Here is a 26,031-nt window from a genome sequence, read left to right as displayed (position 1 = left end):
GCGAGATGAAGAACAGTCGACTGTGTGTGTGTGAAAAGGTCGGATTTGTCAACATCTGTAGAAAATGACTGTTGTGCACAAATACACCAATACTGCACCAGGTCTGTGAGATTCATTGGTCGTGGCGATTACGTGACGGTCAGATGTGTGACGTTGCACTGTAGTTTTTAAACAAAAAGAAGGAATAATTGTGGGCCCAATTTGACCAAGGGTTACTTAAAATTCAGTTGAAATTCCCAACACTCAAAAAGCAAAACTAAGGGATTATCTTGGAACCTCAAATAGTAGAGGATGAAATGTCACAAACCGGGCTGTTCAACTGGTTTATTTTGCTTCGTTTAAAATGTCTTCAAGCTGAAATTTTGGGCATGCAACATGATTTACTTCGTGACCAGCATCAACAAACCTCTTCTAAAAATATAATCGTGTATCAATTCCAATATTTGCGTGCATAGCAGTGGCACTAAAGGGTATAATCTTGTCCGGTTTAAAAATGTGCAGAAAATTTTTCAGGGTTTCTGGGCCATCGCAGGATTGTGAGCATCAAATGCTTGTAATCTGTTATCTCAGTAATAAATGCACCACTGAAATTGAAAGAATGAACGATTGATGATCCAGCACTCATTGAGTCACACCACTCACTCGCTCATTGGTGGCCAGTCACCTTCTTATCACTCTTCTCCTGCTACTGCCATGGTTTGATGTTCATGTGAAATTCACTCGTTGATTCCGCCAACCATTGTGATGAGGTCTTGGGTCTACCAGACGCTGACTCATTCATGCTGTATTCAACCACCACACTGCACATCACCACAAAACACCAACTCACTCACTCGCCCACCCAACCACCAGACTGCAGGTCACAATACGTATCTTCTTGCTTCTTCCCTATCAACTGCTTCACTTTGGAATTCCCTGCATCATCTCATTTCCTAAATTCGTATTACCTCACTCAATAACATGTTTTTACTCTCATTGATTACCACTTTGACAGTGCTGTATGTTGCTGGCCGCTTCACAATTTTGTGCCTGAGTGTGATTAACCGTGTGAAAAAATACTAGCCACTAAGCACTGTGATAATATTATCTATTAATGTATTGATCATAACATATTAATTGTATGCAGCATTTAACTTTGACATAGTATTTACTCAACTGTTTAATTAACATAATCAATATCATCCATTAACTATCCGCTACTGGACGAAGCCCTCCCCATGACGTTGCCATCTTTCTGGATTCCGTAATGCCACAACACATGTGCCTCCTGCATCTAAGCTGATCACATCACTCCATCTCCACTACGGTCTTTTGAATGGGTATTCTCACGCCTTTGGCTGTCATTCTGTCACCAGTCTCGGTCATCAGCTTTCTTCCCTTCAAGCAATGTCCTACCCAAGTTCACTTACCTATCTGAATTGTCAACATGATGTATCTGATGGGCATTTGTTCTCATATATTCAGTTCTTTCCTCTTTCTGTCTGTCAGTGAAATTCCAAGCATGCTTCTTTGAATGCTTTTCACTTCTGTTCCATCTTCTTTGTCAGTATCTCTGTTTTGGATCCAAGGGCCATAGCAGGCAATAGGCACATATTCAATGAGATCAAGCTAAGAGAGCTACATAATATAATAGGGTCACACAAGAAGCTACACTCTCACCAAAACTATTCCACATTCAGGTTCCATTACACAAACACTCCATTTACTGGCAATTTCTAAAATGCGGTCTTAGTGATGAGCATTTAATCAACCCCAGAGGATGGCAAAGTCCACCTTGGCTGGGAATTGAACTCAGCTCCTGCTCTACCCACAAAGCTGCATTCGAAAACTAAACAAGGACCTTCAATTTTAAACATTAACACCAAAAGCAATACCTTTAAATTATAATATTTAAAATAAACTCCCAGAAAAACAATTACAAATACGTATATTTACTGAAATTTAAACTCGCAAGTTAGAATTTTTTATAAAGCAAAAATTATTTCAAATTATGTAAAAAAAATCGCAACTGGATCTTTTTCATCACGGTTTTAGTTTTTCTGTAATCACTAACTTCTAAACATACTGGCTATATAAAATTAAAAAAGCAACAGTCACATAATCAAAAAACATTTTTCCAAAATAAAATAAATAAAAAATATTCGGCAATGGCTGTTATATTTAACCAACCGACTGGAGGCTTGAAAGGCATATTTGTTAAGACAAAATGAAAACATCGTTCGTGCACTTACCACTCGTCGCATGTCTGTAACGAGACGCGAGTGCGCATACACTGCCACTACTTTGTGGCTGCGGATTTCAACGTGGCCAGCGTCTCATGCGTGCCCGCTCATTTCGGCGCCGCGATCGCCACACACGCCGGACCGGTCACCATTACTGCCACGACGGCACGGCAAAAGTAAATCCATGCTAGCACGACCGAAATGCGCCGAGCGAGCGTGCGTGCGTGCGGATGTGTGCGCGACTGTTCGCTCATCGCCGCGGCACGCGCCGCGATTCGGCCTCGCGAAGTCCCGCCAGGCGGGAAGTGCACATCTCACAAGGACGCGAATGCGATGAGCGAGCCGTTTTAATAAACGCTGCACGTATTATGTTTTTTTCTTTTCCAAAGTCGTGACCAGGTGGGGGCCCTCGTAGTGTCTGCGATATTGTCTCCCCAACCGGCCCTCCGTGCCCTGGTTTTATGCAGTCCACCCATTACTGAGCAAGCGGATCTGGCTGCTCAGAAACGGGAATCGCAGCAAAAAAGAAAGAAAAAAAAGTGGTCAAAATGCAAAGAAGGCATCCTGAGAGGTTGTGCTTGTGATCACCACCACAGTGTTTTGTCCGGCTCCTCTCAAGCACCCGCCGGGGTGGGCTATGGAAATTTGCAAATTCACAAGAGCCCGCATCAGCCTTGAATAATTCAGGGCACAGGGAGCCAGTGTCATGAGTCGCCCATTTTCTGGGGGAGCGAAGTGGAGTTTGCTGTGAGCTACGACCAACAATAAATGGGCCATTTATAACAAAAGTGGCCCAATTTATGCTCACCAACATCCCCGACATGCAATATCCCAGTGTCTACAAACTAAGCTGTGTCTGCGGCAGCAGTTACATTGGGGAAACTAAGCAACATGTCTCGTGAACATAAAGCAGATTTGAAACACGGTAAGACCAATACCTCAGCCGTGGCTGATCATTATTTTAACGCTGTGGGCACACACGAAATTGATTTTGCCTAGACGAAGGTACTCTGCAAAATCGTTCATGAAGCCATCCAGATATATAAACAGACACTATTTCAACCGAGAAGATGGGTACAAACTGAGCAATCATTGGAAGTACGTTATTAACCAGTTTAGGCCATAACTGGCTGTGATGTTCCTATCATACCTACCTATGTTAGCAGTTATTTTCGACATTCACTAACACAGCCACCGTTAGCTGTGTTAGAAAATGGCGGCTTGCCATTCTTTTCCACCTCCATGTGGCCACTGCGCTGTCCGAGCTCTCGCCAAGCTTCAAATGTCTTACATTGACATTCTAATCTCTCACAATACAATGGCCACCCCCCACAGCTCCGTAGTACCTCTACCACATTTGCATTAGCTACCGCGCCCATCTCTAAACCTTTATAAACAGCCTGCCTTGGCAGATTTCCCCCTCTTTTTTCACCTGAAGACGATTGCTTGTGTTGCGATTGAAACGTCGTGACATTGTTATTCTTTTGATAATTTTTTCTATCTATGTGGCTTTACCTAAAGACGCAAAGAATATGAATTCATGCACTCACGAAAGCTTTAAGTCAAGATTTAACATGAAGTTTGTTGGGGAAATTATTGCCCTATATAGCCCTGCTTGAATTGCCAGACAGCAGTGAGGATGATGGAAAGGGATATTACAAATTAAATATACAAAATAATGAGATTAAAGAATAAGTAGAGATCTTTGCCAAAGATGTGCTTGGGGTGTTTGGAAAATCCTTGACAGGATTAAAAAAAAAACTGTCTCCTGGAAAATATAACCAGAGAGACTCGAGAATACATGAGGGAAGATGAATTGGGTGCCGTGCAATTGCAGCCCAAAAAAACTGATTTGCAGTACTGCCCACCAAAAAACAACAACAGATGGATGCCTCAAACACATTTCAGATAAATCTGTGTGAGCCACTGGACTGAACTCGAAGTCACTCGATTAAAAGCGAGTGTCCTCACCACACGCAGCATGCAAACAACTGGCTCTTCCAGTTAATTATTTTTTATTGTAAAGTGATCCTCCTGTTAGTTGACATGATGCAGGGTCCACCGCTGCAGAAAATAAAAGCAAGATATAAAGTGTTTTCATCTTGTTATCTGCAATGAAAAGTCCTAGTTTCCACAATAATACAAATGTAATGCATTTAGCAATGGATGAAGGAAAGATGTCCCCATTATCCGATTTCGTAATCCACGGTCAGCTATGAAACACAATGTCAAAAATAATGTTAATGGGTGGCATAGATGGCTCAGGGTTTCGAATGCTGAGCTGATACAGTTGTGATCCCGAGTTGAATCCTGGGAGTGACCCATGCGCAAACCCGGTTCACAAGTGCATTAAGTGGATGGGTTTTCGTTCGGTCACCAATCATAATCAGGGAAGGTCAATTTTGAATGAAGGCCTCTCCATGTCAATGGTATGCCTCATGGTATTGGGATACCACAATTCCTCTCAGTTCCTTGTATGAGCTGGACGCCACGGTGGCGAGATGTTAACTACATCGCCTGATATACAGGAGGTTGCGGGTTCGATCCCGACCCTGACACCTGTATATTTGGAATTTGCATGTTCTCCCCATGGTAGCATAGATTTTTCTCCAGGTTCTCCATTGTTTCCCTCCACATTTCGAAGCATACATTTGAAGTATTTGGCTGCTATAAATTTCCACGTGATAAACCACTTCGTTGAGCTATCATTTGTGTGGCCAGATCGCTTCTGAAAAAGAGCCATATAGATCAGTGGGCTCTACCTGGTAAAAAAAAAATGTTTTTAATGAGCTGGTCGCTCCATCTCGCGGGTGCTGCCTCCTTTGGGTGCCAATCCCGTCCAGGGCGCATTATCCCTTCTTCTAAAGATGCATCCGGCACAAATCCAGCTTAACTTATCCGAGTAGCTTTGAACCCTTTTTCATCAACAACATCTTCCACATGTGAAAAAATACGTTTTTGGTGTACATAAATCTAAAAAATTCCTACACTAGTTTTATGATTCCATCACGCGTTCCGGTCCCACTTTGCTCTCTGAAGGCCACTATATGCTATTTACCGGAATCAATCTCCTTTTGTTGCATTCACATTTAAAAAAAACATTTTAATCATATTTGTCCAGTAATTTTTATACTACGTTTTCAAATATCCTTCAATTTTCCGAATTACTTTACATGATCATATGCAGTCCATCTTTTGTTTTGCATTTCATGCCTCATCACCTTCAGTGCAATGTCCCTTACAATTATATTGACAATTTTTTTGTAGTGGTGACATCCATTTCACCATTGCGCTTCTCCCGAGGATTTTAATCTATTGCTTAGAAGCAGATTCGGCCACCAATGGATGCACATAATCCATCAACATTGTATATAGATGTTGACTAAATTATATCTGAGAATTAAAAATACATATTAGTTTAACTGCCATGCAACAATTATATCTGTGTAGCAGGGCATACAGAAAGGTGACCACTTGATGGAATTTCAGAATCAGTTTTCTATCGCCTCCTGTGAGCCAGTCTAATGCACGGGATGTTGCACTCAACTACAAGAAATCGGATTTTTATTGTTTGGAAATAAAGACAAGCTAGGCTGGATTGAGCCTGGATAGTGCTTGGATGGGCGACCACCACCATCCATAACACCAGTGTTGTAGGCTGCTGCAGGCTACGTTGTCCTCAGAGGGCAGCGCAACCCGTTGTTGTACTATGTTATGCAGTAACATTTATGGTACTCGTCTTCAAGCACACTTATTTCCCGCACCTCCAATTGGCACAGTTGGCTATGTATGGTGTGAAAGAAGTTCAACATACAAACATACAAGCGTTGTCAAGTATAATAAATAAAAACTTCCATGAGGCACTCATCCAACAGTGGATTGTGAAAGGGCTATATGTGTACATGACATAATTCCCAAACAGAAAGCTACTGTGCGCCATATTCTTGGTTCTTTCGGTAAAGTCACGTAGAAGGGAAACAATAAAATAATAAAAATATAAAACAATAAAATTCTCACGTTTCGACTGCAAAAAACAGCAAAACATGAAAATTACGCGCAAATAATTTTCAAAACCATAAGAACAGTATCATAATGTCCCTGTGTAACTACGGTTAACCAGGGTACGCATTCTAAAGAGACACTAAATGGCATTGAACACGCATATAATACATTTAAACAATTGAAATTCAGATGACAAATTATCAGCTAACACCAATGAATGACAGTCTTTTGAAGCAGTTAACTATTTCAACATTTGGGGATTGCATTTTTAAGCTTTGCACATTAGACATGAGGCTTAATGAAATGAAAAAAAAAACAAATATTCCAGAGGCAGTCTGCCTGCCTCCCTGTCTTTCTAAAACGGCTTGGAAACATCACAAATGGGCATCCCATCTACAGTGCAAGCACGTTTGCACACGCGGCCGAATATATTATACAAAACTACCCCAAAGCGTTTGCATTTGCATGGAAATATATAACGTGAATCAATGTGTGGCTGCCTGCCAGACCCTCTTGATAATGGGCGTCAGAACCTGCCAGAATGTGTACTCTCCCTCCAAGGCACACAGAGAGATCAAGAACGCTTTAAAGTGCCAATCAGTTGAATCTCAAGTGGATTGTCACTAACATTTCCGAGCTATGGCCTTTTCACTCGGGTACAAATCGAAAGTTACGCGATATTTTATCTTTTAACTTTAAACAAATTATAAACCGTGTCATCAATATCTTTAAATGGTCACCAACATCATCACAGTTTTCATCGTCATTATTACCAACAGCAGCTATTCTCAAAATACTACTGACTGAAGGTATCTGCAATCAGCAATCGAGATATTTAAACATTTAGAGATTAAACATGTCCTCACGTCATTCGTGTGTTTAACCAGCTTCAAAGGAACCATAGCAAATTCGAACATTTTCATGTTCGAATTTACTACAAGTCCAAAGCTGGCATTTAAGATAAACAACATGTACATCTACTCATTGAGTTATCGACTAAACATTTTTCTAAAGTCTTCTTAGCCACATCCGTCAAACACATACACAAATTTTTACATTAAACCTATGAAACAAAACAACTCAACAACCTCCAGGATACATGTTTCTTCATAAACTAGCCTTTTGCTCGTCCAAGGACAGGTGTATTTCAGTAAATCACGACGTGATATTCATTGCATCAATTCGTGTTCAATTTGTAAGGCCACGGTAACACAGACTTATTTCATTTAAAGGTTATAACCCCTTGTTCATCATGACGTCCTTTTTACTTCGATGTCTCAACAGCGTTACGGAGATCACGTGACGTGAGGGTTCTGCCTTTGTAGTGAGGATTGTGAGTGGACGCTGAGGAGGGGGGAGGAGGCGCCTCGCCCCCCCCATGTGGAGTGACGTCACCCGCTAATTAATATTAACGGGGGTGTCCATTTGGAGGACGTCACTTGTTCATGATTATTAATGAGGGGGGTTGTTCGATGTGGAGTGACGTCACCTGCTCATGATTATTAATGCTTTTCATACCTGATGATGGCCGTTTGTGTTATGGTCGAAACGTTGTGAGAATTTTTGTATTATATATTTTATTATTTTATTGTTTCCCTTCAACGTGACTTTACCGAAAGAGCTAAGAATATGAATTACTGCAGTCACGAAAGCTTTAAATCAAAATCTGTTCATGATTATTAATGAGGGGGGCTGGCCGACGTGGAGTGACATCACACGCGGGACACAAAGACATTCTTGACTCATTATAGTAGTAAATTACTACAAGGTTCTTCTCAACAGTTTACAGAATTCTCAACGATCTTGCAACACCCTTACTTCACTACTTTCTGCAAGTGACCAATGGAAACATCTTTGTTTTTGTACACGATGCCAATGGGTGCAATTGGAACAGAAGTGACAAAAAACAAGATAAACACGAGAAAATTACAAATGTATGCACGTGGATGCAGACAGCTCCCTGGTCATTCGTGCCTCGAGCTGTTGCTGCCTTACATCAGAGGTACGGAAAAAGTGGGTCAATGTAAACTCTCGCGATCATTGCAAAGTAAAAAAAAGCAGACAATGAGAGGAAGTGACGGGAGGTTGGTCGATTACATTTTCAGCTGCAGGAAATTATTTCAACATGGGCGTTTTTGAGCAAAACTTTTGACTAAGAAGTAAACCTTGAAACGTAATGCCTTTATACACACTGTACATGACTGATAAATGTGCTTTACTTAGCGAGCTGAGAACCCCTTGATACTCTTTGGTTCTTTCGGTAAAGTCACGTAGGTAGAAACCCATTGATATCATCTGTATTTGGCAGGGAGGCTGGGAACGAATGTGGTTATGCCAGAATTTATATGAACTATTAATATTTAGACAAAGCTTTCGTGACTGCAGGAATTCATATTCTTTGGGTCTTTCGTTAAAGTCACGTAGATAGGTTCAAAGAAAATAACAAAAAACGACGAAGTTTCGATCGCAACACAAGCGGTCGTCTTCAGGAAAAGGGTCAAACAAAAATAACAAAAAAAGGGTTTTCCTTTTATCCTATCTACGTGACTTTACCAAAAGAGCCAAAGAATATTAATATTTACCTTTTTTTTATCTACGGGTATTTTTTTTTTAAGTGGGATTCTGGCTAAGTCCACAGAGGCCCCAAGGTTTGCGAATGACATCATCCCAGGGACTGTAATCTCTGCTGCACAACAGGCAAAACACACTTCGGTAATTATGCAGACTCTGAACTTTGTTTAAAAAGTTAGTGCTCCAGATAAATATCCCCATAGCTAAAACAACAGACCCCACTGGCTCTTCAGAGTCCACTATTTGTGTTTGATAACGAATCCACACTCCTCATTAAATATGCTGAAACATGCCCTGTTGCCTTTGTCACAGCAGTTGTTGTATGACCCTGCTATCCCAGCTAGTGGTTTTACAGTCACAGTGAATCTCATAAGACAGTATATTCACGGAGAGAACATACTATTCTGGTGGGTGGCAGATGATGGGAGAGCTCCGCTCACAATAAAATTTTTGTGAATTAAAATCCCGTTTAGGGTCAACTCAGCCCATCATCCCTCTGTGCTTATAAAATTGGTACCACTTTGTCAGAAGCCTACGGTGGTTGTCATATGGATTCAGTGACTCCCACCAAAGTAATTAAGTAAGAACATTTGTTATTGCGCACTCTTATGAGTCCAGTCCATCACGAATGCGGATTAATCACCAATTACAATTCAACAAAATACAATACAAATTGGATTTACATGGCATTGAAATGTAACGACATAATCACAAGACACTGCACAGAACAGTCGGCACATTTTTTACAACCCTCTAAAAATCCACTGCTGAATGAAGGCCTTCTGACTCCGTGTCATCTGAGTTTAATTGATTGTACTTTACCACGCTGGTCAGCACAGGTTGATAAACATGGAGGGCCTGAAAATAATTAAGATATCACTCACCATTGAGGTTAGCTGTATCCGAGAATCAAATTTAGGTGGCCAGGTTCATAGCACAGGGCCCTCACGACTGCACCACAGCTTCTCGATATATTTTACAGGAATTTGTCATTCCTCCGCTTCCAGCTCAAGGACACCCATGCAGCTGAACTTCAATCAATGCGCATGTGAGCAGGGAGACACTTTCGCTTGACTAAGGGCACATACAAAGACCCCATTTCATTGTTGGGGGAAAGTGGCAAATATAGCACAGCAAAATCAAAGAGTAGTCTATCTGGGGGCAGCTCAGATAATGTTTGAATTACCAATCGTAAATGGTTTGCTGACCAGTAATCTAACCAGGATCGAAGGGGAACATTACAAAGTGCACTAACAACTACACCACTGCTCCCCACGTATAGCAATTTAACGTATCCACAATATTTTCACATCTCAGAAACGAAGCAGGTTTTTGCCAAGATAGTGCTCGGACGGGTGATCACCTTGCATACAGACGTTGTCAAACGGTTCAAGGAACTAAGTGGTGGGCAACAGAGCATAGTGCAAACAAATAAATTGCGGTTCCATACTTCTATACTTCCACATCTATGCTTCCCACCTTCACCAAATGGCACTGACCAGCGTGGAGAAGTATGGTCAAATAACCCGCATGCGCGACACAGGAACTCATCCATTGACATAATGGCTGAATATCTGCACGTCATACGCCGTATGGCTGCAGGCGCGTGCACAACGAATTGCGGCCAAACCCTGCACTGTAGCCGATCTGTGTGTTCCCTGTTTTAATAAACAGTCTTGGGTGACAGACTAGCAGAGCTGGGGGCCGCAGGCAGGTTTTCTCATCGCCTTAAACAAAAATGCCGCCGATAAAGTGTTCTTTAAAGAGCACCTTGCGCCGAACCGACACGCGGAATCGTACACAGCTCTCCCTTCCAAGCGTAACGTATGTAAATCAATACGCAGGCAGCTGTAATAACACTTTGACGCTGCAATGGTGTAATGGGACAAACATCTTATTGCAATATTTTTTTAAAGGGAGGTACATATAAAATAAAAATACACTTTCAACCAGAAAAGAAGCCTAGATTCTAGGCCTGTAATGATTCACCCCTAACCTCCACCACCAAATCACTAATCCACCACAATATAACCATTTTTTTTTCAAGAAATTGTGACCCCATTCGCACGTTCCTTGTTGATACCTTCTGCACAGTTTGTCTATACTCTGTTGTTTGTACAGCCTATAGAGTCGGTTTTCTGCCTAAATCTGCTCAACGGGTTTTATGTCTCGTTTGTACCCTGAACATGCACATAAGTACCATTTGCATTGACAGTAACGTGTTATCATATGCAATTTGATGCATGTATCGTGGGCGTATTGATGCATTTAATCGAGGAATGATTATTATTCGTCCACGAGGTGGACAGTTTGCACAATTGCTGTTTGTGAGCACCAAAGGGTGATGTGGCCAACATGACACTCAGGGACCTTTGTCTCCCAAGGTTCATATTAATATCAGCATGTTTGCAGGTACTTGGTGGATTGTTGCTACCACAGCATTGTCAAAAGATGCCGGTGGCTTGGAGAGGTCTTCATCCAGCGGTGGATTGAACATGTCTGATGATGTTTATATGAATACATATTCCTTAGTCAACATAGGTCAAATTTGGATGTCAATTGCCTGTGGTTGTACATCATGGGTGCCACGGTGGTGAGATGTTAGCCACCGAGCCTGGCATACTGGAGGTTTTGGGTTCGATCCCGACCCTGACGCCTGCTGTATATTTGGATTTTGCTTGTCTCCCTCACCGTGGTCACGTGGATTTTTCTCCGGGTCCTCCGATTTTTCCCTTTATATTTATAATCAACATGCGTTTAGAGAATTTGGCTGTATACATTTCCACGTGATAAGCCACTTCATTAAGTTATGTGGTCAGGTAGCTTCTGAAAAATAGCTATATAGCTCAGTGGGCCTTACCAGCTAAAGTAAAATCATTTTTATAGTTTAGTGTGGGAAAGAACAGAATGTAGGTAAGTTGTATCCTCGCGCAATATACTCACAAATCTATTATTTTGCAAACCTGTGTTCACATAAAACAAAGACCGTGGTGGCAATTGCTGTAAGTATACTTATGAAGTCCAGCAAGACAAATGAGTTGTAATGGGGCCACTGTCATACATGCCCCAGTTACCTTATGCAACGTTTCCGTGATTATCAGAGAGTGGGTTCAGGATCATCAGCAGGGCTACAATGTTTCTCCATGAATGAGCCTCAATGCACTCAACCCTACCACCCATTCCCACACCACCGCCCTCCCTCCCCCAATCCCATCTGTGACCCCTCCCTACCCCACCCCTACCAGTTAGGAGGACATTTTTAACACAGGCTTGGGTTAGGAAAGTGGTTCAACCTTTTTTTGGCTACTGTACCCCTTATTGAATTTTGTTTCAACCGAGTACCCCCTTGCCTGACCCAACATAGTCCTGAACAATAAAAGTATGAATAAAGAACATCAATATTTTCACCAATTGTCCATTTTGTGAGGGATCCTAACTCGCTAGTAGCTGCAAGCGAATAATACATTCAACTGATGCTCTGTATGCATGACGTAATTTGTTCGCACTCACAAGTTACTTTTGGAAACCACATTGCTTACAATCAATGAGTTTAGAAAGGTATTTTATATCGTTCTAGGTTACCATTTGGATGTAAAATATTATCGTAGTTACTTTACATTGGCAAATACATACATGATTATTCACCAATGACTCTCATGCATGATATAATTTCACACATTTAAAAATCAGCTCACGTACCCCCTGCAACATTGCCACGTACCCCCCGAGGTCCGCGTACCCCCGGTTGAAAACCACTGGGTAGGCACTGCTTTACAAAAAAAAATAAAGTGATGAAGGGGAGCAGAAGTAGGAGGGCAGACCCTGAACACGATATGAACTCAGACCATTCCTGATGGCTGGTCTAGCGCTCTAACCACCAGCACCACCGAGGGGAGCCCACCTGGCCAAAATACAATTGACATGTTAAACAACAAACAAAAAAAGCCCACCATCTCGCTTACATGGGATGGGAAATGTGGATATAAAGCAACATGTGAACAATCGCAAGCACACAAAAACCTGCCAAGAAAAGGACTGAAAACAATTGCCGGCCAACGCCCATGCCTAAAGCCACCGCCCGACACACTGAAGGAGCCACTTTGCAGGTTGACACTCTGTCGCAAGGGAACCCACATTGCAACTTGATATTTGATTGAAGGAGAGCACGTTTCCACTGCCGTGGTGCGGGCCACATGAGGGGAGGCGGCTTGTGGCACACAATCCCAGCCATTCATAAGGAATTATTATTTTTTTTTACGCGTTTCGTGTCCCACGATCCAGAAGTCATTCAAGTGTAGCGACAGTTCGTTAAATGTGCAGTGTCCATTTAAAATGTGTCACGTTCACAGATTATGGGGTAAAGGAAATACAAAATGTAATTCATTTCCCAAACCCGATGAGATGGTGAATAATTTCAAAAGATTCACACAAGGCTACATTTCCCACATGACAATAGCAGGCGTGATTTTTTTTTCACAATCCTCCAGAAGACAGACATTGTAATTAAAACCAGGCCTCTCCTGCAAAATAGACTTTTATCTCAATCGGGTCTATCTTTGTTGTGTATCAAAGTGGACAAAGAGGCATGGAGATAAACGAGCACAACATGTAACTGAGACAAGAGGAGGAGGAACACATTGAATCGGAGATCAAATGCAAATTAGAAATACATTTCATATTGAGAGATACAACTGGTTTTGGGGAAAATGCATGGCCAATGCACAAGACTAGTGACAAGAGCAAGAAAAGGAGAATGCAGCAGAGCATGAGACCACAATGAGATCAGTTAATACGTACAAGCGACATGAATTGTGACATCACAGGACCGTGAGAGATGGTGAGAGCGTGGAGAGGCCTTCATCCAGCAGTGGACAATAAATAATGATGACGATATAACATGATGCTCTGATCAGGGGAATTCCAAAATAAGTTTTCTTCACGTAAGATTTATTCGACTTATGGCAAGAATCCCAACAGTAGAAATTGGATATAATTAGGTGAAAACATACACGTGGCCTGAAATCCAGTCCCCCAGGGCAATCACATTTCAACAATTGAAACTCAACAGTCCGCTTGCAGTTGAAGGTGAGTAAACGTATTCTTAGTTCTTTCGGTAAAGTCACGTTGAAGGGAAACAACAAAATAATAAAATATATATAAAACGTGTTTTGTTTTTCTAACTCCTGTAGTCAGCACGTCAGGTAACATCCCTAAAAGATGACACCATAGCACGATTGTAGGGAGTCCCACACGCCTCCGTTTCCCATCCACGAGGCGGTGCTCTTTGACGAGCGCATCCTCACGTGTCAATCATCCATCCTGCAGCCCAGGGTTCTCACACACAAGACCTTGCCGGGATCCACTAAGACCAAGTGAAAGCCACCGTATCCCATGACCGCGTTAAATTGGTGACAGATTAGCGAAGTCTCCAATTAGTAGTGGACAGATCACGACTGATGATGTGACGATGATGGACTAGGGGTGTGGGCCACAGCGCCTGGTTTAACCTCAAGCAGCTGCCTGATTTCAAGCACGGGGTAATTTGCATAACCCAAGTAAGTATGAGTTTCCCTTAGCTCACATTTAGTGTCAACTAAGGACGATTTTTATGCAAGATGTTTCACACTGCTGACCACGAGACCTCAGCTGTGCTTGCTCACTGCTCTGACCTCGGCATTTTCCCAAAGATCCACCCTTCCCTGATAAACATCGCCAAATGATAGCAAAGCCGTTTCTGAGCCAGGGCAAGTGGTCTCTTGGAACCAGGTCTCAATCCACTGACCCCACCATATAAAGCTTCACACAAAATAATCATCAGTGTCATTGTGGAAAATATAAATAACGAAATAGAAAAGCAGACAATATCTCTTCACACATCTATCTTTCCATAAAGACAAAGTATTTCTTAAACAATGCATCAGCCAAACAGAAGCAAATGTTTTACCAATTTCAACAGTGTCTCATTAGCAAGGGATCGGTCTTTCTTGAATCAATGCTGAACTACCTGAACTTATAGACAAGGATCCTCTCTTTAATATAAACCTGCTTCTCATTGCAAGGGCTTCAGCATCTCAAGGTGTTATTTCCGAAGAAAGCCAGCCACACAAGCCACACAAGCCACGCAAACCACACAAGCCAGCCAGCGCACTCTCAATTCCCAAGCCACCATGATTGCCAGACAAGGTTAAGCCTGCGGCCACGAGCCACACCAAAAGCTGCTGAGCCGCAGATACCGGCACTAAGTAATGAGTCCCCTCGGACGAATCCCCGCTTGGTCGAATATAAAAGCAGCTCTCTATAAGTATCACGGCACAGCATCGAGCTGGACACCTTGGAATTGCTAATCAAAACGAGCTCATCTTCATCCTTTCAAAGTGGCAAGCGTCAGCACATTTGCGCTCGCGGGCACACACACACACGGGCTTGTATTTCAACGTTTCTTTGTATTTTCTGATGAAAGTACGATTTTTATTTTTGCAATCGAGCACGGAAGCGCACGGTTAAAATATATTTGGCGTATCATTCCCCCCCCAACACCCCCAACAACGCAAACAATAAGCTCTTCTGCCAAGAACGATGTCATGTGGATTTACTTGGCTTTCCGTCCCCTTATTAGCGCAGGCGATTTCCAAAGTTTAGCACTGCGTCGAGGTCAAACTCAACGCTGGTAAATATTATGCCTAGGGAAGCAAACACACGAAGGCTGTTGCCCGAGTGCATCAGGGGCAATCACCTAAATACGACAATGACCTTGGATTGAAGAGAGCATAACTACTCTATAGGCAGCACTGTACAGCAGTGGAGTGTTGTCTCAAATTCCTCTTCAAGGAGATTGTGTGCATGTACAGAGCTTTGTGATTCCACTGCTGTACGAGGGCCTCCCCTTGCCAGGTGGGCCGTGGGGGTTGCTACAATCATACTTCACCGCGCTGTTAAGTACGAGTTGATGAAGATGAGGAGCATAGGTGTGAGCACACAGAAGCACAGTGCAACAATGGATTTTGCTGCACTATCCAACATGCAGCCCTACAGCCTATAACAATATGCTGTGCATGGTGGTCAACCATGAAAGCACTATCCAGGCACATCCCGCTTAACTTCTGAGGTTGGGCGCGACCTTAGCTCCTGAGTTCGGGTGCATTTCAGGTGAATTTGCTAATGGGCAAAGAAAGAGTAAGTCTTGACATTTCACGTCCAGCAACAATTCACCTTCCATGCTAGAAAGTTCTGGTACTCAAGTGGTTGTGATAGAGCCGCGAGGAAAATACAATTTTCGTTACACAAACCAGGATTGATGTATTATTATTATTGTTCGTCGATTTGTTTTGCTTGCTTCCCACCCTCCTCAATTTTCTCCAGATTGTGCCACGAGAGCTATTACATCTGAAGTATCCATTAGCTCCCACAGAACGGTGTAATCCTTCGTCTTAGAGAACAGGTCACGGAAGCGAACATCACGAAGCTAACTTCTAAGATACCTTAAAGTGATCATGTATTATAAAAAAAAATATTTGGCACTATTTGGCATAGGGGACAGCACTCTCCCAATTGCTCCGTCGCTGAAAGTAACACTCGTTGCATGCCAGCCAATAGACATTTTAACTCTGGAGTTATGACGATCTAGGTGTAGAACTAAATGTAATGTGATGCTTTTAGACCAATGGGTCTTCTTGTAGTTAAAACTCATTCCTTCCCTGTCTGTAAATCTTAACCAAAAAACACACTGATATTAGGTTTATCACCCAACCCTTAGGTATTATCTGTATAGTAACCAGTCTAAAAAAATTAGAAATTTCACAATGAGTAAAATGCCTCTAATTCATTACCATTTTCTACCCTTCCTCTTATCCGTGATTTCTAATTGATCCAGAAACCTTCCGATCATCCACAGGTGTTCCACCGATAAGGATTCATGTGGCAAATTCATAATTTTATCAACATTTATCTGCAGGTTGCGACACACTTGGAAAGTGATCCCCATGGATGTTAAATTCATCCTATTATCCGCATTATTTCACAGGTTAAAAGGAATTGAAATGTCAGTAATGGAACACATCTGAGAGGATGCCCACTGACGAGCTGGAGCGATGAATTTAGTTCACATGCAAGTGCTGCATTGGATTGTGCATCGCAAAATCGCGAGAGGTGGCAGTGCCATGGGGAGGCCTTCATCTCGCAGTGAACTGATCACGGCTGATGATGAAAGAGGAATTCCACAGAAAATCCTATTATCCACAGACAATGCCCCCAAAAAAGAGTCTCCAGTAAGAGCTGAATTAATCCTGCTCTCTGTGGATTTTCATGGATAAGAGTCATCACTCAACATATTAATTCTAATTATCCACGTTTAACCAGGGGTGTCACCTGGATGTTATGTGCCAGAAAAAAATCATGAATCTAAACAGAAAAGAAGATTTATGGTCATGTAAAATATCAACCCACCTACAACATACACTACTTTAATGTGCATGAGAGTTTAAATGTATACTTTTATACGTTACAATTTTTTGTTCCATCATCACTAATTACTTTCAGTGGTTGTACAGCACTTGACTGTTTCATAACGCACAATCTTGATTTTTTTTTCTGAAAGCTGTGCCTTGAGACCTTTGATGTACTGTAAATAAATGGTAGCATGAAATAATAACAATACATTTACGACAATGTGTCTTGTAACTTACAAGAAAGTGGGAGAACAGGTTCTTGCCGTATCGAGAATTATATCCCATTGAACCAGTTTTGTCTCTATCATTTTAACTCAGTCCTCTTAAATATGGCAACAGAGTGCCATGCCTTGACTGCAAAAAACATCACCACCCATGTCACTATGTACAGACTTGTATTAATCCACTACTGGATGAAGGCCTCCCTTTTAGTCATTTGAGTTGTTTGACTAGAATTCACCGTGCTGAAACCAATGTCCGTTAGAGAAAGAAGGGCCCATGTCTGGTTCAGATATCACTCGCCATTGGTGTCAGCTGTCGCCAGGATTCTAACTAAACTCGCCTGAGTCATAAGATCCACAGGTCAAAGCATAAATCGGTACCACCTAAGGCATCAAAAGTGAGTAGTATCTATGAGTTTATATGGATATTGGTTTCAGCATTATGTGATAATGCAATCGTTTAAAATGATTATCACATCGTTCAATCTTTTCGGCCACAAATACATTCAAACCACTCATGAATGATGTCCCATGTCAGGTGGTACTAACTAGTGAAATATCTGGCCTGGGCAAATTGACTTACAGCGCAGTGCACTTACGACTGTGCTACAAGCCCACCCCTCTTATCATTATTAACACAATTGTATTGCAACAAATAAATATCGGGCGTAACATATTTTAGCAATTTTCCTTCTTCACAGGAGAGCTCTCTCAAGAACGTTTTTGTTTTGTCAATGCCAGCATGAGGGCTGCTGCCAATGTAATCCATTGAATACTTGTATTGTAGTAATGTCTGGTTCAACAACTAGACAGCTAGCAACATGTTTTCTTTCCTTCCATGAAAAGCAATCGATATTGGTGGCTTGGAATCTTCTGGAAAGCTGAAAACAACAGCCTACAGCGTCTGTGGTTTTTTGTAAGATATTGCAATAAAATTAAACTAAAAAAATATATATGGTTGACAGTGCATGCTATGAAGTATTGCTTTACATGTTTCATATCGTCATTGGGTGCACATTGTAAAATGGTTCATGACTATTCAAAACGTGAAATTAAAAATACAGGTGATGGTCAGAATACATTGGATTTACATGTCTTGATTCGATTTGCAATATTGCACCCAAATCATCTTACTTAATCTCAAAATGTCAAACGTTAAATAAACATTGGGCTGGCGTCAAAAATTGTAAGCATTTGGAGTCGCCGGCATATGAGAACAATGGCACATCTCGCCAAAACAAATGCACCAATAATCTAAGTTATATCTTTGGGGAAAGAGACATTGAAAAGCCAATTTTAGGACCAATTACACAACATGCCAGTTAACTGGAACCTTCAGTACTTGGAAACGATATTTTTTGTTGGGGGGGGGGGAATCTGACTGCATAATTAATGATGGTATATTTTTAATTGTACTGTTATCAGGGTCATGTCTCAAGTCAAATACAATTTGTTTACCCCGTCAACAGAAGATCATGTCAAGAAACAGCCTAATGGATAACAGCACAGAACTACTCCTCGGAGTTGCATCAAGAGGCTCTTTGCCATCACCTGACAGTGCTTTACCACGTCAGTGATGCCATATTCGTTCGTATGTATTGCCGGTAGGGTGGTGCATTGGTAACGCTTGGAATCTCTTGTGCCTCCATTTCCAAACTGGGCACCTTGCAGTGTGGAGTTTTCACGTCATCCCCCTGTTCTACAAAGGTTTTCTCCGGGTTCTTCAGTTTCCTCCCATTGCTAAAAAAACATACAATGTAACTTGTACTGGCCAAACATCCCAATTCTGAAACATACTTGCAAAATTACTCAATTGGGATTACACATAGTGACACCACCCATGCCACAAGAAACTTGTCAGGACCTTCCTGTAAACATTGAGACTCAGTGAGGCTTCCCTGGGTAAACAAGTGTTGTAATAATAATATTTTGCATATTTCAGGTGGCCAATTAAGTAACGTAAAAATGTATAACATTTTGGTGCAACAGTTGTTAACGATGCTACGACCATGTACCCACCAATCACTACACTTGTAAAACTGCCATAATCATTAACAAATGCCCAAGTTTTATATTCAGCGATGTTGCCAGTGCTGGTTCATTCCTCTGACACGAATATTACAAGATGCCAAGGCCACCCGCTTCACCTCTTTGTGGGCCAAACAATATCTTCAATCTCATCCATTACCATGTACATTACATTACCAGTCGGCATTGCATGATTTGACCAGTTGGTAATGCAAGGTATCAAGTGGTTTAAAAAAAAAAGCACGAGGTGCCTCATCACCTTTTGGAAGCAAATCCCATGCAGAAGCAGCACCAGAACATTTACGGAGGCCGGAGAAAAAATCCACACACGATTGCACCTCTCAGGCTCCCTCAGCCATGCATTACCCTGTCCACCAGCAACATCCGAGCCCCAACAGTGAGGGTGGGTTTTCAACTGGCTATTTGCCAAGCCGTGCCAGACGAAAACCGTGATAGACTGGCTTCACAAAACATCTAATTTAGGGGCTCGACCAGGGCCCAAGGGTGGGGCTGATACTGCATTAATTGAATGTGACATCAGTGAGTACAATTCAAACACAGCATGTGAATTCATCCGCACGGCTCGACTTCTGCAGTGGAAAATAACCTGCAGCCATATCGGTCTGGCTCGGCACGGCTCCGGCGTGGCTCCGGCGTGGCTCTCCAGGTCCCCGACCATCTCCTATGGCCCTGCTCCCAATTACCTTAGCCTTGGACGCCTCATCGCTCTCCTCGCTCCGAACTCTCCCGACGGGGGCGAACGAGCGCTGGGTCCCAGGCTGCGCCACGCTCCTCGCCTTGGCCTCTTCATCTCGTCTGCCACCAGCATCGCCACCAGCGGCTCCACCGGCGTGTCCTCCACCACGTTTACCGTCACCTCCAACACCAGCGGCTCGTCCACGACCACCACCACCAGTACCTGGTCTTCCACCACCATCTACAACAACTCCAAGAGCAGTAGCTCCTCCAACACCACCCCCTCGTCCTCCACCACCATCACCACCCCCAGAAGCTCTTCCATCACCATCAGATGCAACACAAACAGTGTTATTTTGACCTCCACCACCATCACTATCCGATGATGAAGATGATGATGCTGAAGATGCCGATTCATATGTTGTTGCTTTTGCTGCTGGTAAAGGTGTAGTAGCTGCCGATTCTGATGTTGCTCCTGTTTGTGTTGACAATGTGGTCGTCGTCGACTCTACTACACATAGTGTTGTTGTTGTTGATGCAGTTGCTGCTGTAACGGCAGATTCTACTGCTGCCATTGACGGCGATACAGTTGCTGCTGCAACAGCTGTTAATGCCAGAGGGTTTGCTGCTGCTGCTGCTTCTGCCGGTGCTTTAGGCATCCCTGCTTCTGCGCCAGGTTTTGCTGCAGTTGCTGCTTTAGATTTTGTCAATGCTGTGCCATCTTTTCCTGCTGCTGCTACTGCTGCTCCTGCTGCCGCCTCGTGCTTCGCCGCTGCCGCAGGCGCCGCACCGATCGTTATCCCCGCTGCCTCATGCCCTCCTGCTTCAGCCGCTGCCCCGGTTTTTGCTGCTGCTGCTACTGCCGCCGACCCCGATGTCCCGTGATTTCCTTCTGCCGCACCGGGTGTTCCTGTTGCTGCCCGTGCTGCTGGCCCGTGTTTTCCCGCTGCCGCTACTGCCCCTGCTGCTGCTCCTGCTGCCCCTGCTGCTGCTCCTGCTGCCCCTGCTGCTGCTCCTGCTGCCCCTGCTGCTGCTGCTGCCCGACCCCCGTCGCCGCTGCCCTCCCTGCTCTCCGTGCCCGCGTCTCCCTTCTCCAAGGCGGGGTCCGAGGTCCCCCCCGCGATCGGTGCCGGCCGCTTCAGCGTCGCCTCCTTCCGTCGCCTCTCCTTCGCCCTGCGGCCGCTCTCCGCGCCGTGGCCATCGCCTTCCATCGCTTGAAGGGCGGCGAGAAGCGTGCGAGAGAGCGCGGCGGCGGCGGCGGAGTGAGCGGGAAGCGATAGAGAAGAGCGAGACCTCAGCAGCGACGGCTTGAGTCCCAGTAGTAGGCCGCCATGAAGCCTACGGTCTTGCCTAGCGGCGCTGCCTTGCCGCGGATTCCCTCAGCCCGCGGCTACCACCACCGTCGACATCGCCACCGCCTCAGACGCCACTCCGACGACTGGTCGCATCATCACGACCGGCGGGATAAAAACTAGCGACTCGTGCAGGTTTTTTTTTGTTTTAGCGCTCCTTATCACTTGTTTACTGCTGTTGTTGTTGTTGTTGTTTGAAACAATTCTTTTAAAAATAAAATTGGGGAAATCCGGGCGCGTTGCGCTCAACCTGCGCAGCCGACGCAGCGCGCGGTTGGACGCGCGCTTTGAACCGCGCGCTCACATTCCCCACATCGCATAGGCGCGGCGCGCCGCTCGCCTCCTCGCGATTGGCCGAGACGAGGCGGCTTCGCCAATGGGACGCGTGCTCGCACTGCGCCTGCGCCTATTCATACTGGGAAATGTGAGGCTCCCATCTGAGCAATGCTAATGTGGCCAAGCGCTACAATGCTGGAAACTCACCGCGTTTATCAATAACAACACCGTGACGCACACCTGTCAACTCCTTCCTTATCAGTGCCTTATTACAGACAAATTTAGACCTTATTGATCACCCCGTGCCCTTATACATCTCAATGTTCATCCTACAAAGTCCCATCACAAGGGAGAAACACAAACAAATGGACAAAATCATGTTGTTGCCCGTATTAAAACAGCTGTACTTACGGCCGTATGGACCTGAAAACTCAATTTTCCTGTACAAAAATACGGGTAAACCGTATGGGTTGACAGGTAATGGGGTGCTTCAAATTAAATATATAGATATATGATAGTCGACGTTTCAGGGGAATGGGCCTTTTTTATAGCACATAAACATCACGCAAATTGGTTCTCATAATACTACCTCAGGCATTCACCTGTGAATCTTAAATGTGATTTTGTCTGGCTCTTTGAGCATCAGATACTAACACTGACCCTGACAAACCTTATTTAGTACCCTAGCCTGGAACCGTGAGGCTCAGATATTGAGAGTTTTAGAGGCAGCACTCCAAATAATAATGCCATTATTGATGCTGGTTCTGGGATTGAACCCGGATGATCTTAAATATGATTTAGTCTGGCTCTATGAACCTTGGATATTCATAATAAAATAGCTCTTTACTATTTGAGGCTTTATGTATTAGCACTGACCCCCTATGAATTGTAAATGTGCCTTAATCTGGCTCTACAAGCCATGGGTATTAACACGGTGGCGAGATGTTAACTACCTCGCCTGGTATACAGGAGGTCGTGGGTTCGATCCCGACCCTGACGCCTGCTGCTATATTTTTGTAGTTTGCGTGTTTCTCTCTCATCATCACGGTGGCTAGGAGATGTTAACTACCTCGCCTGGTATACAGGAGGTCGTGGGTTCGATCCCGACCCTGACGCCTGCTGCTGTATATTTGTAGTTCGCGTGTTTCTCTCTCATCATCATCATCACGGTGGCTAGGAAATGTTAACTACCTCGCCTGGTATACAGGACGTCGTGGGTTCGATCCCGACCCTGACGCCTGCTGCTGTATATTTGTAGTTTGCGTGTTTCTCTCTCATCATCATCACGGTGGCTAGGAAATGTTAACTACCTCGCCTGGTATACAGGAGGTCGTGGGTTCAATCCCGACCCTGACGCCTGCTGTATATTTGTACTTTGCGTGTTTCTCTCCCCGTGGTCGCGTGGATTTTTCTCTTGGTCTTCCGGTTTTTTTCCTTCCACATTTAGAAAAATGCATGAAAAGTTTTTGACTGCTGCTATACATTTCTATATGAGAAGCCACTTTGTTGAATTACCATTTGTGGCCAGGTCGCTTCTGAAAAAACGTTAGCTCAGTGGGCCTTACATTACCTGGTAAAATATTTTTACTTTTTACTTAGCCTAATCATGCTGAACGTGCCTTCGTCTGGGCTCTGGTACTGCGACATCTGGTGTGTGCAGAGTGTATGTGCACTCACTGGCCCACTCGTGTTTGGAATCTAAATGAGACTATAAATAAAGGGCATGCATACGCATGGATGATGTAGCTTTCTAACGTGCGTATCGTCGGAAATATCTCATTAGCGGTAATAACGTTACGTTCCAATCTATACGACCTCACGCCGCACGTAATTATATCACGGTTGGGACAAGGCATGCCAAGGCTGATCCATTTAGATGGTAAAAGCGCAAACTTGCAGTTGCTCTAGGATTATTCTGGGGTCCAGTGGAGAGATCAGAGGATCAGCGAGGTCAGAGGATTGAGTTTTGTTCTGGTTGACCAACACAGTGAATTAACAAAGAGCCGTATCTTATTTTTTTAATATATTCATTTGTATTATCTTTACATTTCCTGCAATAGGATGTTTAAACTATGTCTGCAGTACGTATACTCTCAAAGTCTCATGGCCACAATACCCAACCGCATTGCAACAAGAGAATGGTTATTAACAAGATTTGCTGTAAATGAATAAAATACATTTCCAATGTTCCAGTGTTACGCCATGGCCAATATCTGTCACAGTTGCAACCATTGCACAATTCGCGTTGGGTTCCGTGCTGCGAGACACAATAACATTCCACAAATGTGCAATCATCGTTCTAATTGACATCAGATGGAAATTGCACTGAGGCCCTCTGCTGGTTGTGGCTCATGAGCTCACTCCGATAAAGCCTCACGAAATAATCTTGAACTTCATCACGTTCGACCAAAACGATACCGCGACAGACTACTCCATGGCATTTTATCAGATATTGTGGCTAAGAATGGGCTTATAATAATAATGTACAGCCTTTTGTCAATCTACTGCTGGATGAAGGCCTTTATGAGCTATTTCTCATGGTATGGCGATGTAGCAAACTACTCAGTACTTGCACAGGAGAGCTCGTTTTTTTCCCGAGCGTGTTCCATTCCTTGGCTGCCGCTCCATCGTTAATCTGGATCACCGGCTATCCTCCCTTCCTGCCCAAGCCCATTTACTTTTCTTGACAGTCAAAATTATGTCTCTAATATTCGTATGTTCTCCAATCTACGTGTTCCTCTCGATCTCATTCCACGTATGCACCTCTCAATGCTTATTTGTGCACATTTCATCATTTGTTTCCTCTGTGTTTTGTCAATGGTCATGCTTTTTAACCATGTGTCATCGCAGGTGTATTCACTCATTGAAAACGATATTATTCAAGCGCATTGGTCTCTGATTGTTTAAGGATGAAGTTCAGTTTTACAAAATGCACTCCAACCTGCTATCGCCCACCTTATTTTTTGTTCACGTTTTGATGCGTTCAAAATAATCCTTGATATCCACGTTCTGGTGTATTTTGTGCCCCTCAACGAACATCTCCAATTGTTAGCAAACTTTTTCTACACGATTCATGCTTTGTTCGTCTTGATCTTGAGCTCAATTAAGTGACCTACTCTTAGTTCGTCGAGTATTTCCTTTGTGCCTGTATGCGCGAGCGACAGGCATCCAGGTATCTGACTCTGCACACTGCTTTTCGTCCAGTTTTGTCAGCATTGTGTGAATATTCATTCAGACTTGGCGTGAGCATATTCACAAATGATCCTGATGGCGGTACCCCGGGGTACCAAATAATACAAAATGCCCGAGGCAATTAAGTGTTTTATTTCTGGGACACTATTTTTTCCAGGGGTGTACTTAACTCAGCGAATGGGGGTACCAATCAATCCGAAATCAGTGCTACTCCACGGTGTCGAAACGCCAAACATTAGCATAAAAAAATCCGTTATCGAAAATTTCTACTTTCTGTACGGCTCGTCGATATGAGTCGATTGCCGCGTCGCCGACCATCAACAGACTAAAAATGACTGCGTCACGGACATTGTGCGAGAGCCGGGGTACTATGGTACCCCGGGGTACCGCCTTAAAGTTCAAATGTCACTAGGGGGCCCAATACTTGCTAGGTTTACATTTTATTAGCTGTTTTATATTAAATATGTTCGTTAATAATGATTAAGAGAAAGTGGTGGGGCAGTGGTTGGCGCAGTGCGTCATGAACCTCGCAACCTGAGAATGATTTACAGCCATAGCTAACATCGGTGGTGATATCTGAAACAGTGATGGGTATATTATTTCACCCACCTGTACTGCTGACCAGAAAAATGGCGAAGTATGGTCAAACAACTTCTATGACTAACACAGCATGGGGAGGCATTTATCCAGCAGTTGTTTGACAAAATCACTGTTAAATAACTAAATAAATCCTTCGAAAACGTATTACAGTGTTTAAAAAAAAACTTAACACATTTAACACGTAGGCTTTCGCGACCAATATCATCCATTATAGAGGTTTTTTGGGTTAGATCGCGTCAATATATAAATGTGTCATTAAAATCCGCCACCACCCAACACAGCCAACTAGTAAGGGTTGTCACGTAAACAGAACGTGGCCAATTCGTCACTAATATAGCACACCGGTGTGTTGGAGAGCCACGCCACAACATTTGCAATCTGAGTACGACGTTTCGCCAGTAATCACAACTAGCTTCATCAGGCGACA

General features: G+C 43.5%; 1 protein-coding gene across 8 annotated transcripts in view; it reads right to left on the bottom strand.

The window, feature by feature from the left end:
* Positions 1-21,851, bottom strand: part of LOC116948956 (microtubule-associated serine/threonine-protein kinase 3) — a 301,721-nt gene extending 279,870 nt beyond the window's left edge. For 5 of the 8 annotated variants that reach the window (XM_076071926.1, XM_076071927.1, XM_076071929.1 and 2 more), the window contains exon 1: positions 20,193-21,850. In XM_076071926.1, the coding sequence (XP_075928041.1) occupies positions 20,193-21,395 (1,203 nt within the window). In that variant the 5' untranslated portion in view covers positions 21,396-21,850. Of the gene's footprint in view, positions 1-2,231; positions 11,979-20,192 lie in introns of those variants that run through there. The other 3 variants (XM_076071928.1, XM_076071930.1, XM_076071931.1) reach the window with 2 other exon arrangements.
* Between the last annotated feature and the right edge of the window lie 4,180 nt (positions 21,852-26,031).

Source organism: Petromyzon marinus, chromosome 35 (genome assembly GCF_048934315.1).
Source record: "Petromyzon marinus isolate PM22_M1 ecotype Great Lakes invasive population chromosome 35, UKy_Petmar_22M1.pri1.0, whole genome shotgun sequence".
Lineage (NCBI taxonomy): Eukaryota > Metazoa > Chordata > Hyperoartia > Petromyzontiformes > Petromyzontidae > Petromyzon > Petromyzon marinus.
The sequence above is the reverse complement of the archived record's forward strand: the minus strand, read 5'-3'. Positions and strand labels throughout refer to the sequence as shown.